Raw genomic sequence first — 14,663 nt, forward strand, 5'->3', positions numbered from 1 at the left:
CACAAGCGATTAGTTCAGTACAGTCTAATATAATACTTTGAATACATTATATGTCATAAAAACAGACTGGGGACACTTTTGTGATGTATAAATTGGATCTGCTATATTCATCTATCATCCTATCATGTTTCCTGACATTTCACATTCTGTTTTGCACATCCCAATAGTGGTATAAGGAGCTTTGTTGAGCCAACATGGTTAGCTCAATATTTATACGTGTACACGTACATTTTCCCTTCTGTATTCGCCCTTGCAGTACTGTTAAAAACCATTAGGTCCAGTCGTGGCCTAGTCTGAGGCTGCGGCGCTAATCTTGCTTTATTGGTCGAGGGAGCCAGCTTACAACTTGCGGGTCATGTGGCCAGCATGACTAAGCCGCTTCTGGTGAACCAGAGCAGTGCACGGAAACGGCGTTTACCTTCCCGCCGGAGTGGTACCTACCGTATTTTTCGCCCTATTGGACACACCGGCCCATAGGACGCACCTAGTTTTCATGGGGGGAAATCAAGGAAAAAAATATGATTTCCCCCCCGCAGCTCTGGGAGCAGCGGACAGGCTGCACGCAGCCTGTGCGCTACTCCAAGACCTTCTCCCTGCTTTTGCAGGAGGTGGCGGAATTCCCCCATCTCCCACAAAAGCCCACAGGAGCCGTGCACGACTCCTACGGGCTTTTCGACCAGGAGGGAGAAGGGACTGAAACAGCCAGTCAGTCCCTTCTCCCTCCTCGGGGAAAAGCCCCCAAGAGCGGCGCGCTCTTCAAAGGGTGCGCGGCTCCTGCGGGCTTTTCTACGAGGTGGGGGAATTCCCCCACCTCCTAGAAAAGCCAGCAGAAGCCGGGAGCCCCTTTAAAGAGCGCGCGACTTTTGCCTGCTTTTGCGGGAGGTGGGGGAATTACCCATCTCCCGCAAAAGCCCACAGGAGGGTTGGAGAGTAGCGGGAAGGCGTCGCTCACCTTCCCGCTGCCCCCCAATCTCTGGGGCTGGCAATGGGGGAAGCGCTGCTTTCCCCACCGCCAGCCTCCAACCCGGGTTGGAGAGTAGTGGGAAGGCATCGCTCGCCTTCCCGCTGCCCCCCATCCTCTGGGGCAGGCGATGGGAGAAGCGCTGCTTTCCCCACCGCCAGCCTCAAAGCCAGGTTGGAGAGTAGCCGGAAGGCGTCGCTCGCCTTCCCGCTGCCCCCCATCCTCTGGGGCAGGCGATGGGGGAAGCAGTGCTTTCACCACCGCCAGCCTCAAAGCCAGGTCGGGGAGCAGCGCTAAGGCGTCGCGCACCTTCCCGCTGCCCCCCATCCTCTGGGGCTGGCGATGGAGGAGGCGCTGCTTTCCCCCACCGCCGGCCTCAAAGAGCAGACTCTCCTGGCTTCAGCGGAAGCAATGCAAAGCCTCCGGAGCGCAGGCTTCGGAGGCTTCGCGTTGCTATCGCTGAAGCCAAGGAGCCTGCATTCGCCCCATAAGACGCACACACATTTTCCCTTCATTTTTGGAGGGGAAAAAGTGCATCTTATAGGGTGAAAAATACGGTATTTATCTACTTGCACTTTGACGTGCTTCCGAACTGCTAGGTTGGCAGGAGCAGGGACCGAGCAACGGGAGCTCACCCTGTCACGGGGATTCGAACCGCCGACCTTCTGATCGGCAAGTCCGAGGCTCTGTGGTTTAACCCACAGCGCCACCCGCGTCCCTATTGAATATCTGCCGTTACTTTGTGCACGCAAAGAATCTTAGTTCGGTTTTCATTCTATTAAATTTCTGCTCTCACGGTTAAAATACAGAAAACTCCACACGGAATGTGAGACAAGTCTGCTGAATCAAGCAAATGGCCCATCCTGCTCAGCATCCTGTTCTCAGAGGGGCCTATGGGAAGTCTGCAAAGCTGGACATGAGTGAAACGGCCCTACACCCAACTGCAATTTCTAAACTTGTATTAAGAGACATATTGCCTCTGAAGGTGGAGGCAGAACATAGCCATCGTGGCTAGTAAATGTTGATAGCTGATAGCACTGCCCTCTTTGAATTTGCCTACTCCTCCTTTAAAGCATTTGAGTTGAGAGCAAGTTCATAGCTTAAGGTGCACTGTGTACAGAAGTACATAATTTCATCTGTCTTAAGTTGTCCAACAGTCAGCTTCACTGAATGCCCAAGAGTTCTAGTGCTGAAACCAAGGGAATCTCTTCCTCAGTTCTGAATACACTTTCCCATGGAAAGGGAAAGCAAGTTCTCTGGTTAAACATGTACGGCTTTCCAACACAAGGGGGATTCAAAATAACCATCTCAGAGAGAATGGCTACTCTCTATAGTGAAATACAGCTTCCCTTATGCTTTCTCAAGCGGTATATCTCTCCAGCCATTAACCATTTAGGCATTTTTCACACTGCAACTCTATACATGTCCACCCAGAAGTACGTTGTGCTGAATTAAATGGGGCCTGCTCCCAAATAAGTGAGAAAATGATTGCAGTCTAAGTCTCCTGAATGTTTTAGAAGCCCTTGGTAGTTCAGGAGGTAGGTTTTTCCCCCTAAATGTGTATAGGATTGAGTTTTATTGCTACTGTTGTGTTTTTGGAAATCTGTGACTAATCTTGTGAGACAACAGTAACAAAATTTTTATTTTTCCCTTCTACAGAACGTGTGTATAGTCTAAATATTTGAGGAAATCTCCTGTGCACTGCTAATAGTATGCTTTGCACCAAGCTTTTGTTTGCTACTGTGACATTGAAGTTGATGAAGGACTCGGTAACCTCTCATATTTTTCAGTAAGTTTTATCATTGGAATTTTAAACTCTTTTTAACAGGTTGTAGCTCAAGTTCATGAACTAATGGTGCATATTGTGATTTAGCAATGTAAATGTTTGCTTACTATTCTGTTTGCTTCTTACTTGATGGGGGAACTATTTTGAGTAGATTATACTCTACCTATAGGTAAAAGTAAAAAAAGGCAAAGGACCCCTGGACGGTTAAGTTCAATCAAAGGCAACTATGGGGTGTGGTGCTCATCTCGCTTTCAGGCTGAGGGAGCCGGTGTTTGTCCACAGACAGCTTTCCGTGTCATGTGGCCAGCATGACTCAACCGCTTCTGGCGCAACGGAACACTGTGATGGAAGCCAGAGCACATGGAAACATCATTTACCTTCCCACCACAGTGGTACCTATTTATCTACTTGCACTAGTGTGCTTTCACACTGCTAGGCTGGCAGTCTACCTATATGCAGGGGTAGCCAAAGCAGTGCAGATGTTAGAATCAGAGCTGGAAGAAGGGACCCGCGTTTGTCAGAGCACCAACTCCCATCAACCCCGGTTAGCATGGCTGATCGTCTGGGATGAGGGGAACTGTAATGCAACACCATTTGGAAAGCACCACATTGATTACCCCTGATCATGTAACATCACAAGTAACAGAAGGGCAGTAATATGCTCACCTGTTATAACTCAAACCCCAAAACACAATGGCTATCATTCCACTGTAACATACCTCATTGCCACATTGCTGCCATCAATAACTATAGGTCTGAGGTTATCACCATCCACGGGCACATCTTCCGGAAGCGGGGAGTCAGATCTCTGAGACTCAACAGAAGATGCTTCTCGCATTATGCTAGCGTTAATGTTACTTACACTCTGATCCGTCTCAGTTTTATTTCCAAGTTTGACAAGTTCTCCCAATATATCATTGATTAAAGCATCAGTACCCAGCTTATTCAGGACAAGTTGAACCTGTTCCTCAGAATAACCTAACTTAAGTGCAAACTCCAGTTTGGTTTGATACTCTTTCACCACGTCAGGAGGTTTCTTCAGTTCTTTAGACCCTATCTGAGCTTCCTCCAGCTTAATGTCTTGCAAGATTTCATTGCGCTTTAATATATGCGGTTCTAAGCAAGGAGACCTGCACAGTAGTCTGTGAGTCTTAGGTAAGAAGCATGATTCTGGTCCAGTTATAGCTGGTCGTTCCAATTCATTATCGGAATTTGTGCTCTCCTCAGAATCACAACTGGAGCTTCCAGTTTCTTCAGAAGTCTCCTTGTTAGCATCCTCCTTCCTAGAGTTAACTTTATCCATGGTTGGTTTCTCTACCATTGACCAAGGTGCAATGGCACTTATTTGAGTCTCAGTGCTGTCCTCATAGAGGTGGCCTAGGTCATGCCTCAAGTGATCCTTCAAGCCCATGAAGCTGCTGCATGTACTTGACTCCACTTTGTTGGTTTTCCTGTATTCCGGGATATAAAGTATCCTGTTTTCCTAAAGAAGAAATAATAACGTTAGAACTAGGGATTTTCTTTCCATTTGGAACTTGTCTTAAGATTTAGATTTTTGCCTTCCTAAAGGGAGATTCAAATCACTCTCTTTTAATCACCTCCTGATGAGATCTATTTGGAACTCAGCTCTGTGAAAGATCCAATACATACTTGTATCACAGGCAAATATTAAATTGTCAAGGTTCCAAAATGAGTTTGGCCAAACTAGTGCTGGCCTTTGACCCTTGTAAAGGTTTTCAAGCAGATGTCAAGGCCCCAAGTCAATAAAGCTCTTTTGTTTCAACAATGTGACAGCTCAATCATAATGGACTTTAAATCAAGAGGACTCAAAATCCTTACGACATATTACCAGTGAGACAGAATTTACTAAACATTTAGATTAGAGTGTTCAACATTTAGAGTGTTGAAGTTATTTTGAGCATTCATGCTATATTAACCGACAAGATCTAGACTATGGTTCAGGAGAAAGCAATAGGCACAAGAGTAGAGCAGGCAAAAACTACAGGTGGAATATCAAGGATGCCCAGTGTTCACAAAATTCCAGATGTCTCAAGCCACAAAGCAAGGAAACAAGACATTTTACCTGTATTTTCTTTTAACTTTGTTTTTAAGTAAGAATTCTAATACAAAAGCAGAACAATTACCACTGTCAGAAAAATACTGCCTTCCGCAGTAAGTCAACATTTGATGATTTAAACACACCAGGAAGTCTAAACCTACAGCACTTCAAGCCGGGAATATTTGGGAATAAAGCCAAACCAGTGGTTAAGAAGGCTGCAATTCCAAGAGCTGCTGTGAAATCTTCATTTATTTTAGCAAGTAGTCAACAAAAGGCTTCAACTCTGTACACAAGATGGAACAGGACTGCAGACATCAAGACACTGTGTGCCCATCCCACCTGATACAACGGATGGGATGTTTGAATACACAAGCATCTATGCACGCTGATTGCTTTAAAATGGACCCTCTTTAAAAGTATAACGCCATTTATGTGGCAATAAGTGCAAAGGAAGTTTGGGCTTGGTGACTATTCTTCCAGATGAAGTCCCGTGTGCTGTGTGGAGAAAATCCTTGTAACCAGAGCTACTGGATATGTGCACGCTCTCTCTCTCTCTCTCTCTGTGTGTGTGTGTGTGTGAGAGAGAGAGAGAGAGAGAGAGAGAGAGAGAGAGGGCAACAGCACTTATTCCAGGAACTCCCTCTCTCCTCAACAGGTGACTAACACTTCCATGCTTGATAGTACCTACCATCTGTTTGGCACAGGAAATCTTCACATACAACAGCCTGTGGATTGAGGCCAATAATAGAGAAGAAATTTATTTTTATTATCATAACACAAAGCTGGGAAATTGCTGTCTAAAAATGAGTTCCAAAGGATGACATATTTTAAAAGGTATAGCCCATCTTCTGAAAACTCAGGATGGGTAACAGTAATTTTAAAATCACCATACATTTCTGTCCCCAAAGGACTCACAATCTATGTAATTTAGAGGATTTTTTTTTAGGGGGAGAATCCAAACAGTTATAATTAAAATAAACAAGATGCACAATTTGTTCGCATTTCAGAATTCATTTTTACCCCCAATATTTCTTTGTCCCCTCTCCTCTCAAAGTCCTTCATAGATGCTTCTCACCAGCTTTTAAAAATTAGTTCTAAAAGTTGCATCATGGTGGTTAATAAAGCAAAGTTTTCCATCCTAAATATACAGTTTCTCATTTAAAAAGACAAAAGCATTTTTACTGTCCAATCTGTTTTAATCTTACAAAAATAACTTTCCCCCCCATTTTCTTGGAATTCTTAATTTTGTTTAATGGATGCACAACTGCAATAATACCTGTTAAGAGGATATCAATGTTGATAAGCCCTAACAGGCTTGACTTTATAAAAATAACGATCTCCAGGTTCATTCAGACAGTGCTGCAGTACAAATACATGGTGAATTCAGGAAGCCGAGCTGAACAACGTTGTGATTTACTAACTGCTGCAATTCACTCGTAGCCCCATTGCCTCTAACAAATCACAACAGTATCCTAATGAAAGAATACAGTTCAAAACCCACACTTTGGCGGCCTTCATAAAACTACCACCAAAAAGTATCTTAAACAAGAAAAACCTATGGAAAGCTATGTTGCTTAGCAACCGGCCTTTCGTTGCTAGGATGCGCTCCTTTAACAAGCCATCATGAATGCTAGCAGAGTGCAAGAATAATTTGGTATGAACAAAGCCTACAAAAAAAAGACGGGGACTTAAGTGCGTCTGGTATACCCTCGGAGAACAATGCAGCTGCCAAACCAATCTGGAAGCTCCGACATCATTGTTCCATAAACCCTGCAATCTGCTCAGACTGGAGGAAGTATATTTAATGGGCAACACTTTTAAGATTGGCTGGAAAAAAGTTTAGGTTGGCTCATGTATCGCAATAGTAATACACTCAGATAATGGCTCACTCGCCAAACCCATGCGCTGCAAAATGCTTCCTGGGCACTGAAAATAACATCACCTGGAAGCAACTACCATTGGTTTCCATTGTAACCCATTTAAGGTGTAAGCATTTTTCGTCTGATCCAGAGTAAAGTCAGTTAAGAGATGCGGACCAGAAAAGGAAGCCTATTTTAGAAATAAACTTTCGCTGGAATTTTCAGCATTTGGAAACTTTCTAAGAGAATGTGAAATGGCTACTAAATGAGGAAAGAGCATGGCATTTACAAATTCAGCCATTGCATACAAGTCATATATCTCCATCCAGGCATTACAAAGAGGGCTTTTTACAATTAACGTGCAACTGTATGCTTAATATACCTCCAAATCATACTAGTAACACATTTGACAACAGAACTAAGGAAATATAATGGACAACATGCTTGTACTCAGACACTTTGGAACATTTTTTTGAGGAGATAAGTACTGATCAACAGCTAACAAACCAACATAAATAGAAAAGCATAGCATTTTATTCTGACATTAAGAACAACCCCTTTTGTGCAGCAGAAGCCTGCACATGTTTACTCAGAAGTATGCTCCACTGATTTCAAAGGGATTTACTAGGAAGTGCTACGCATTATAGCCTTAAGGTAGTTATCTATTGAGAGTCCACTGCAAATAAAACTTAATGATGCCATGGCTTCTATTTCCCAAACAGCAATCCCACTGGTACATCTCTATTCCACAGCTGTGTATTTTATCTCTTCCAAGAAATCTGCAGCTGTAACTTTACACAAGAAATTTGCAGCTGCACCTCCCTAAGATGTTAGTCTTTGGAAACAATTTCTGATGCATTATATGATATATATGTATATTACCTCCAATGAAACCTTAAGTCACAAATGAATGCAGTGGGGTCAATTGCCCATATACTGAAAAGCAGGGGAGCACTTGTCCAGTCACATCTTGAAAGTGGCCTTATTGGGATAAACTGAAATCCTGAATTGAATTCACAGGGATGTGCACTAAAATGATTACTTAAAATTTAAGCCCAGTTACCGGGTTTTATTTACATTTTTGCCTCTTGAGTCAAGAAAGGCAAGTGCTAATCAGTATGTTGGAAAGTAACAACATCAAGTAAGTTCATGGAAATATGTGCCATAACTGCCTGGCTTGTCTATTGCTTTTCAGCAGTAAATGTTCCCACTAATAAACAACGCTAAGAATATTAGTATACTTTAAATGATATGTTTTGCTGGGGAAAGGAGGGATCGCTCAGGTTATGCATTATTAAAATAGCCAAGACATAGTAACAATGCAAATCAAAAAAATAAATATGTAATAAATATCTGCTGCACGACTTTATGTATTTAATTACCATTGTATTTCAGAGAGTGATGCAGACAACAGCCCTCACTCTAACAAAGGAAGGATGTCCCGTTGAACAGATTGGTTAATGCTCTAGGGCAACAGATGTCTACTGGAACTGCAGGAGACCAGCAACTGGTGGCCTGCCCATCTTCTGAAAACTTTCAATAGACTTATGCATATGTTCACACAATAGGGCATTTGGTAGAAATGCAAACCTCTTTTTAACCCTTTCAGGTGTCCCCTCCCAGGAAGATATCTCTCCTCGCCCCCCCTAGAGGAACTCTGGCATTGGCTCAAAGATTAAAGTGTTAAAAGTGTTCTTCAGCCTAGAATCTGAGCCCAAAATATAAAACAGGCTGAACAGCAAATCAAAACCACCCGAAAAAAATTCAACACACACACAATATATATGAGACACTCACACATACTCTACATCCTCCCTGCACCTTCATGAAACTGGACTAAATTCTTTGACCATAAAATAATTTATGTTGTCACATGAAGGTTAATTTATCACAAAACCATCCTTTCAACACAGGTAACTGGTGTTCTTCCAGCTGCTCATTTTTACCAAGGATAACGTTTATCGAGTCAGCCAAATGCTACCAAAAAATAATCAAATTCATTTCTAATGAATTTTTTTTATTATCCACTAGCTATGTACAAGCTTCTGGTAATGTGCCACTCTTATTTCTCTTACATTTCTTCACTTGAATGAATGAGATTTAAAATAACACATTTTTCAAATGCCATTTTTTTTGAAGGGGGGGATTGCAGCTTTTACAACTCCCCCCCCCCAAAAAAAAATCCCTTACACATATTGTGCTTCTTTTATTTAGGACCATACTGATGGGTCAAAAGGAGTAAAAGCGTTTAATCCCTGGCAAAGGCAAGTCCATATACTTACGTTAACTGTAAAGTACAGAGATATTGAGGCAGGCAATATTTTTTTTTTGCAGCAGGTCCAGAAGCAACTCCTTAACACGATTTCAGCTGCAAACTTCCAGGCAGGCAAGCAGAACAATGAATGGTTGACCAGATGGAACAGCAATGTCTTTGCTTAACCTATTACCGAGCAGAACAGCAGCCAATCGGAGGCCGGGAAAGGCTGACAATTAGTTGGCCAGGCAGATGCAAGGAAAAGACTCCCCACCCTGCGTCAGGTTTGTAGGTTTCTAAGAGAAGCAAGTTGATGTCATTCTCAGGGTCTGCCCCGGGCAGCATGTGTATTAACAAGGGGTGTGCAGCAACAATAGGCCATACAAAAGAGACTAGCAGGCAGCTGCTGTATGAGAGCCAGAGTGATTAGGGAGCAGGCTGCCAACAAGAAACACCTGGCCTGGGCAGACTTCAGCTTTTCCTCATTGTTTCTAATTCACGAAACAAAGAAAGGGAATTATTTTTTATATAGTAAAAGTTGCAAGGTTCGACTAGAAGAGCTCAAAACAAAAAACACAGCCCACGCCGATCATAAAGGACATTTCGGTTCTATTATTGGGGGCGGGGGGGCGGGGGAGCGCAACAGTACCCAGAACAGCCGCACAATTATACCTGCATTCTTCTCCGGCTTAAAAAAGAAAAGTAAAAAAGAAAAGAAAAAGTAAAATCAAACAGGCAGTGGGAAAAGCACTCAGAGTATTTATGTGCGGAATTACTCACCAAAGTGTTCGATTTCCTGAAGCATTTGTTTGTGTGGTTTCTTGAAAAACCTACATAACTGCAACGCGCATGAGGTTAGGTGCATCCGAGTAGCAATGGAACCAGGAGCTGACAAACGTGAAAACCAAGCGCCACTTTTTGCAGTCTCTATGTTAGGAAATTTCTAACAGCATGTGGAAATAAAGAAACATTCGAGGAGGGGGAGATAATACTACAGTGAGTTTGCTTAGTGGGCTTCATAACGTTTAATGGGTTTTATCCAACAGTGTCCCCTCGAATTTGATCCAGTGGAGGTTTCAGACAGTGGAAGGAGGAAAGAGGCAATTTTTTGCTTATTCCCTCTTCCCCTCACACCACCTCCCATGGGTCCCCAAACCTTCTGGAAAAGATGGAGAGGTTGCACAGGGGGCTACGAGGAGAAGTGGGAATTTGCAAAAATTACCCCCCCCTTGATGACAGAAGTACCTTTCGTAAATGGAAGGGCACCGTTGGTTAAAATCCTCTACGCCTGTAAGAGAAGTAACAGTCAAAATTCAACATGCTGTTTTGATGTGACCGTCTACTCGTTTTTGACATTCAGAACGTGTGAATGACAAGGGCAATGACAAGTACAGCAACTCCTTCAAGGGGAGTTTCGTTCAAAAGAACCTTGTAGTTTTTACCCTCCTGCATGGGATTTAAGAACACACTATGCTACAGAGACATAAATTCTGAAAATTGTAAATAACCTTTTGCTTATCCCTGCAGGCACAGGAGATCAACAGAAAAATAATGATTGGTGCTTAACTGAAAGAGATAAAATGATATTTTTTTTACTGTGAGGTCTCGTTCATTAAAATCAGCTAAATGTTGAATCATAAAAAATTCAAAATAAAAATATGAATTATTGCATATACAATGCAATCCAATGCAATGTAATATATGCAACTCTTCCATTTCTTCACAGTTATAGATCTCAAACTTCAGAATCCATTTCTATAGGCACTGTTGTATGTACTCTCTCTGGTAGTAGTGGTGGCAGTGAACAAATTCACAACTAACTAACCAACCAACCAATATATTTTAAATGATCCAGGAAAAGAAAATCGCCCAGATCCTGAGACTGTCATTGACTATTTTGAGGTTTTCAATCAGGAGCAGGAGTCCCCCTCTCTAATTTCTGCCACTATGGATACAAAGAATAAGAGAATACTACCTCAAACCACAGCAGGAAGCCTGGTCGCCAGCACTGGATTAAGCTTCTTTGCAAACAGCAAATAAAGGCAGTGATCTGAAAAAGCTAATCAGTCCCTGCTGTGGTATTTAGACTACCTCAGTTACTGGTATTGGATAATGTTAAGCGTATTAAAAACATCTGTAGGTGAAATGAGGGATCCCAGTCTGTTTTACCTAGCTGCAAAAACCTTTATAGTCCTAGCAGAATCACTGTTCTGGTGTAGTAGTTTCTAGTTGCTTTTCATAGGCCTGCTTACCTCTCCATGTGTGAACAACAGAACAGTTCAACAGTGCTCTTAGAAACTAAAGGAAATGTGTTTTGCACCTGAGAAAATGCAGCATATCCAGTTATTGGGAGGAATTCAGTATCACGGTCTTTTGCTGGTTCCACTACTGCAATCATTTCTGCTTAGGGGTATCACAGGGTTCTTTCCCGGGCTCATTGTTGTTCAACATCTTTACAAAAGACTTGGATGGAGGAATTGAGGGGATGCTCATCAAATTTGCAGGCGACACCAAACAGGGAGGGGTAGCCAATGCCACAGAAGACAGAATCAGGATTCAAGATATCCTTAAGAGATTGGGCCAAAACTAACAAAATTTATTTCAGTGGGTACAAATGTAAGGTTCTACACTAAGGAAGGAAGAACCAGATGCACAAATATAAGATGGGGGCCACCTGGACTGCCAACGGTACATGTGAAAAGGATCTAGGGGCCTTAGTAGACAACAAGCTTAATATGATTCAACAGTGTGATGCAGCAGTAAAAGAAGCTAATGCTATTCTGCATTCTATCTGCATTGTGTCCAGATCAAGGGAAGTAATAGTACCACTCTATTCTGTCTTGGTCAGACCACAACTGGAATACTGTGTCCAGTTCTGGGCGCCACAATTTAAGAAGGATATTGACAAGCTGGAACGTGTGCAGAGGAGGGCAACCCAGATGATCAAGGGTCTGGAAACCAAGCGTTACGAGGAACAGATGAAGGAGTGCTGGGTATGTTTAGCCTGGAAAAGAGGAGACTGAGATGATCGTCATCTTCAAAAACTGAAGGTCTGTCACATGGAGGATGAAGCAAACTTGTTTTCTCTTGGACTTGGACCAATGGATTCAAGTTACAAGAAAGCAGATTCCGACTAAACACCAGGAAGAATTTTCTGACAGTAAGAGCTGTTCAACAGTGGAACAGTCTCCTTCGGGAGGTTGTGGACTCTCCTTTCTTGGGAGTTTTTAAGCAGAGATTGGATGGCCATCTGTCATGCATGATCTAGTTGAGGTCCCTGTATTGCAGAGGGTTGGACTAGATGACTTCCAGGGTCCCTTCCAATTCTATGAATTTGAGGGAGCTATGGGTGCTTGGCGGGGGGGGGGGGGGGAGCCCTACCGTGCTAGCAGAAGCTCTTACACTGCCCTCTGCTGGTGCGCTGGGTCAGTTGAATCTGGGCCATTGTTACTGTGCATATTGTGGTGTTTAAATTTTTGAAAACCATCCTTAGAATTACATTCAAGGGGAGCGAGGGAAGAAGTACTTGAAATAACATAAAATTGATGAACTGCTTACTTTGGAGTGATAGAAAGGCTGACAGACAAGCATAGTGGTTAGAATGTCAAACTAGGACCCGCAAGAGTGGGTTCAAATCCTTGCTCAGCCCTGAATCACACTGGTGACCTTGGGTCCGTCACCATCTTCCAGTCTAACCTACCTCACAGGGTTGTTGTGAAGACAAAATGGGGAGGGGGGGAGAACCACCTTGAGCTCCTTGAAGGAAAGGCTTGTCATAAATATAATGAATAAATCTTGTCAACTGCAAAGACATCTGGGAGTATACTTTAGAAAATAAAATAAAATTAGATTGCATTTTTATATATACACACTACCTCTGGGAGTATACTTAAAGACTCAATGAAATATATTTACACACATTCATCCTTGTTCCGAAGACTAGGCTAACAGTATTGTATACATTGAATACAAAGTTAATCACGTACAGAAATCATTCCTTTTACTATTATTCCACACGTGTGCATATCTGATTCATTGCATCTTACAGATTGAGCTCTAGACCACTGCATCTTAATGTGACAATAAATATATGCATCTTTCAGATGCCACAGGACTCTTGTAAACAGCATTTTGCAGAGATTATGTACCTTTTACAAAAATAAAATAAAATATAGCTTTATTTATTTATGCTTGATTTAAGTTACTGGAAATGTTTGTCATGCAACTCTAATAACGGCTGGAGTGGCGGTGGTTCTAAAAGCACGTCAGTTACAGGATTCCAAATGCTTCATTCTAAAACAATCTATCCCTGAATATTCATAGTTCACAAGATTATTCTAGTGATGAGGTCCCCTTGATTTACCTTCTAATTAGCATTACTTTCCAAACAAACAAAGAAACAAACAAACAGCAACTCAGGGTCTGTTTAAGAGCTCTTTAAAAGCCCAGAGAGACAAAGGACCAGGAGATTTCACCCTCTGCCTTCCTGCCCATCCTACCCCAAGCAAATTTACTGTATTTTTTGCTCTATAAGACTCACTTTTTCCCTCCTAAAAAGTAAGGGGAAATGTGTGTGTGTCTTATGGAGCGAATGCAGGCTGTGCAGCTATCACAGAAGCCAGAACAGCGAGAGGGATTGCTGCTTTCATTGCACAGCGATCCCTCTTGCTGTTCTGGCTTCTGAGATTCAGAATATTTTTTTTCTTGTTTTCCTCCTCCAAAAACTAGGTGCGTCTTGTGGTCTGGTGTGTAGAGCGAAAAATACGGTACTTTATGAGAGGCAGAAATGACTGGCTAGTAACAGTAGCTTTGCAGACCAATTGTCTGCCTAGAACAGTAGACTTCTAACTTTTCAGACCCAGAACCCACTCTTAACCCAAACATGAATTTGGAGACCCATCTCGGATCAAGGCTGAAGACCAGTGACCTAACCCACTGTTGCCATACAGTGACTCTCATTAGTGTCTTTTGTGCCACAGGCTAATCAATTATCTTTTTAACTAAAGGTGGTAGGGACTGCACCTGGGACCTTATGCCTGTGAAGTATGTACCCCACCATTAAGCTATGGTCCCCCTCTAATCCACTGAACACAAGGCTGCACTGGAAACTGTATTTCCCATTCAGCAATGGACATGCTTGATCCTGCTCTGGAGACTGCTGGCCTTGATGATGAGGCTTATAAGATCTCTCAGGTCATGCCTCCAGTTGCTTGTTCCACTCCCTTTGTCAATTAACTAAATGGTTGGATGGTATAAGCCCATGACAAGATGAGCCCAAACTTCCAAACGGGATTTCAGTCCCAGCTCTTAAAGGGCCCAGGAATTGCAAATTGAGGAAATCAGAAGGAAAGAAGGAGTTCATAGTTCAATTTTTTTATTGCCTTTGGGTATGTAATGCCATGCTGGATCAAATTCGGAACGTTTCGGCCAGCGGCTCATTTTGGGCATAACAATATAAAATCTTGCAACTATAGGCTGGAGATTACAGATATGCATGCAGGCTCATGCATTCTGCCTTTCCCCTTCCTCCATGGTTCGCGATAACTATACTTTGCTGCGACATCTAAACTGTGCAAGCTACACTGAAGGGCTAAATGAGGCTCCATCAAAAGTATGGTTTCAAGCCCACTTCAAACCATGATTTAGAATCATAGAATCATAGAATCATAGAGTTGGAAGAGACCACAAGGGCCATCGAGTCCAACCCCCTGCCAAGCAGGAAACACCATCAGAGCACTCCTGAC

The 14,663-nt window shown here is 42.7% G+C and overlaps 1 protein-coding gene across 9 annotated transcripts in view; it reads right to left on the minus strand.

The window, feature by feature from the left end:
* ZC3H12C (zinc finger CCCH-type containing 12C) overlaps positions 1–14,663 on the minus strand; it is a 49,267-nt gene that overhangs the window by 15,342 nt on the left and 19,262 nt on the right. For 8 of the 9 annotated variants that reach the window (XM_083609050.1, XM_083609045.1, XM_083609046.1 and 5 more), the window contains one exon: positions 3,467–4,230. In XM_083609050.1, the coding sequence (XP_083465176.1) occupies positions 3,467–4,158 (692 nt within the window). In that variant the 5' untranslated portion in view covers positions 4,159–4,230. Of the gene's footprint in view, positions 1–3,466; positions 4,231–8,947; positions 9,186–14,663 lie in introns of those variants that run through there. The other variant, XM_083609052.1, reaches the window with a different exon arrangement.

This window comes from Podarcis filfolensis (assembly GCF_964270895.1).
Source record: "Podarcis filfolensis genome assembly, chromosome: 4".
In the NCBI taxonomy this organism is placed as follows: domain Eukaryota; kingdom Metazoa; phylum Chordata; class Lepidosauria; order Squamata; family Lacertidae; genus Podarcis; species Podarcis filfolensis.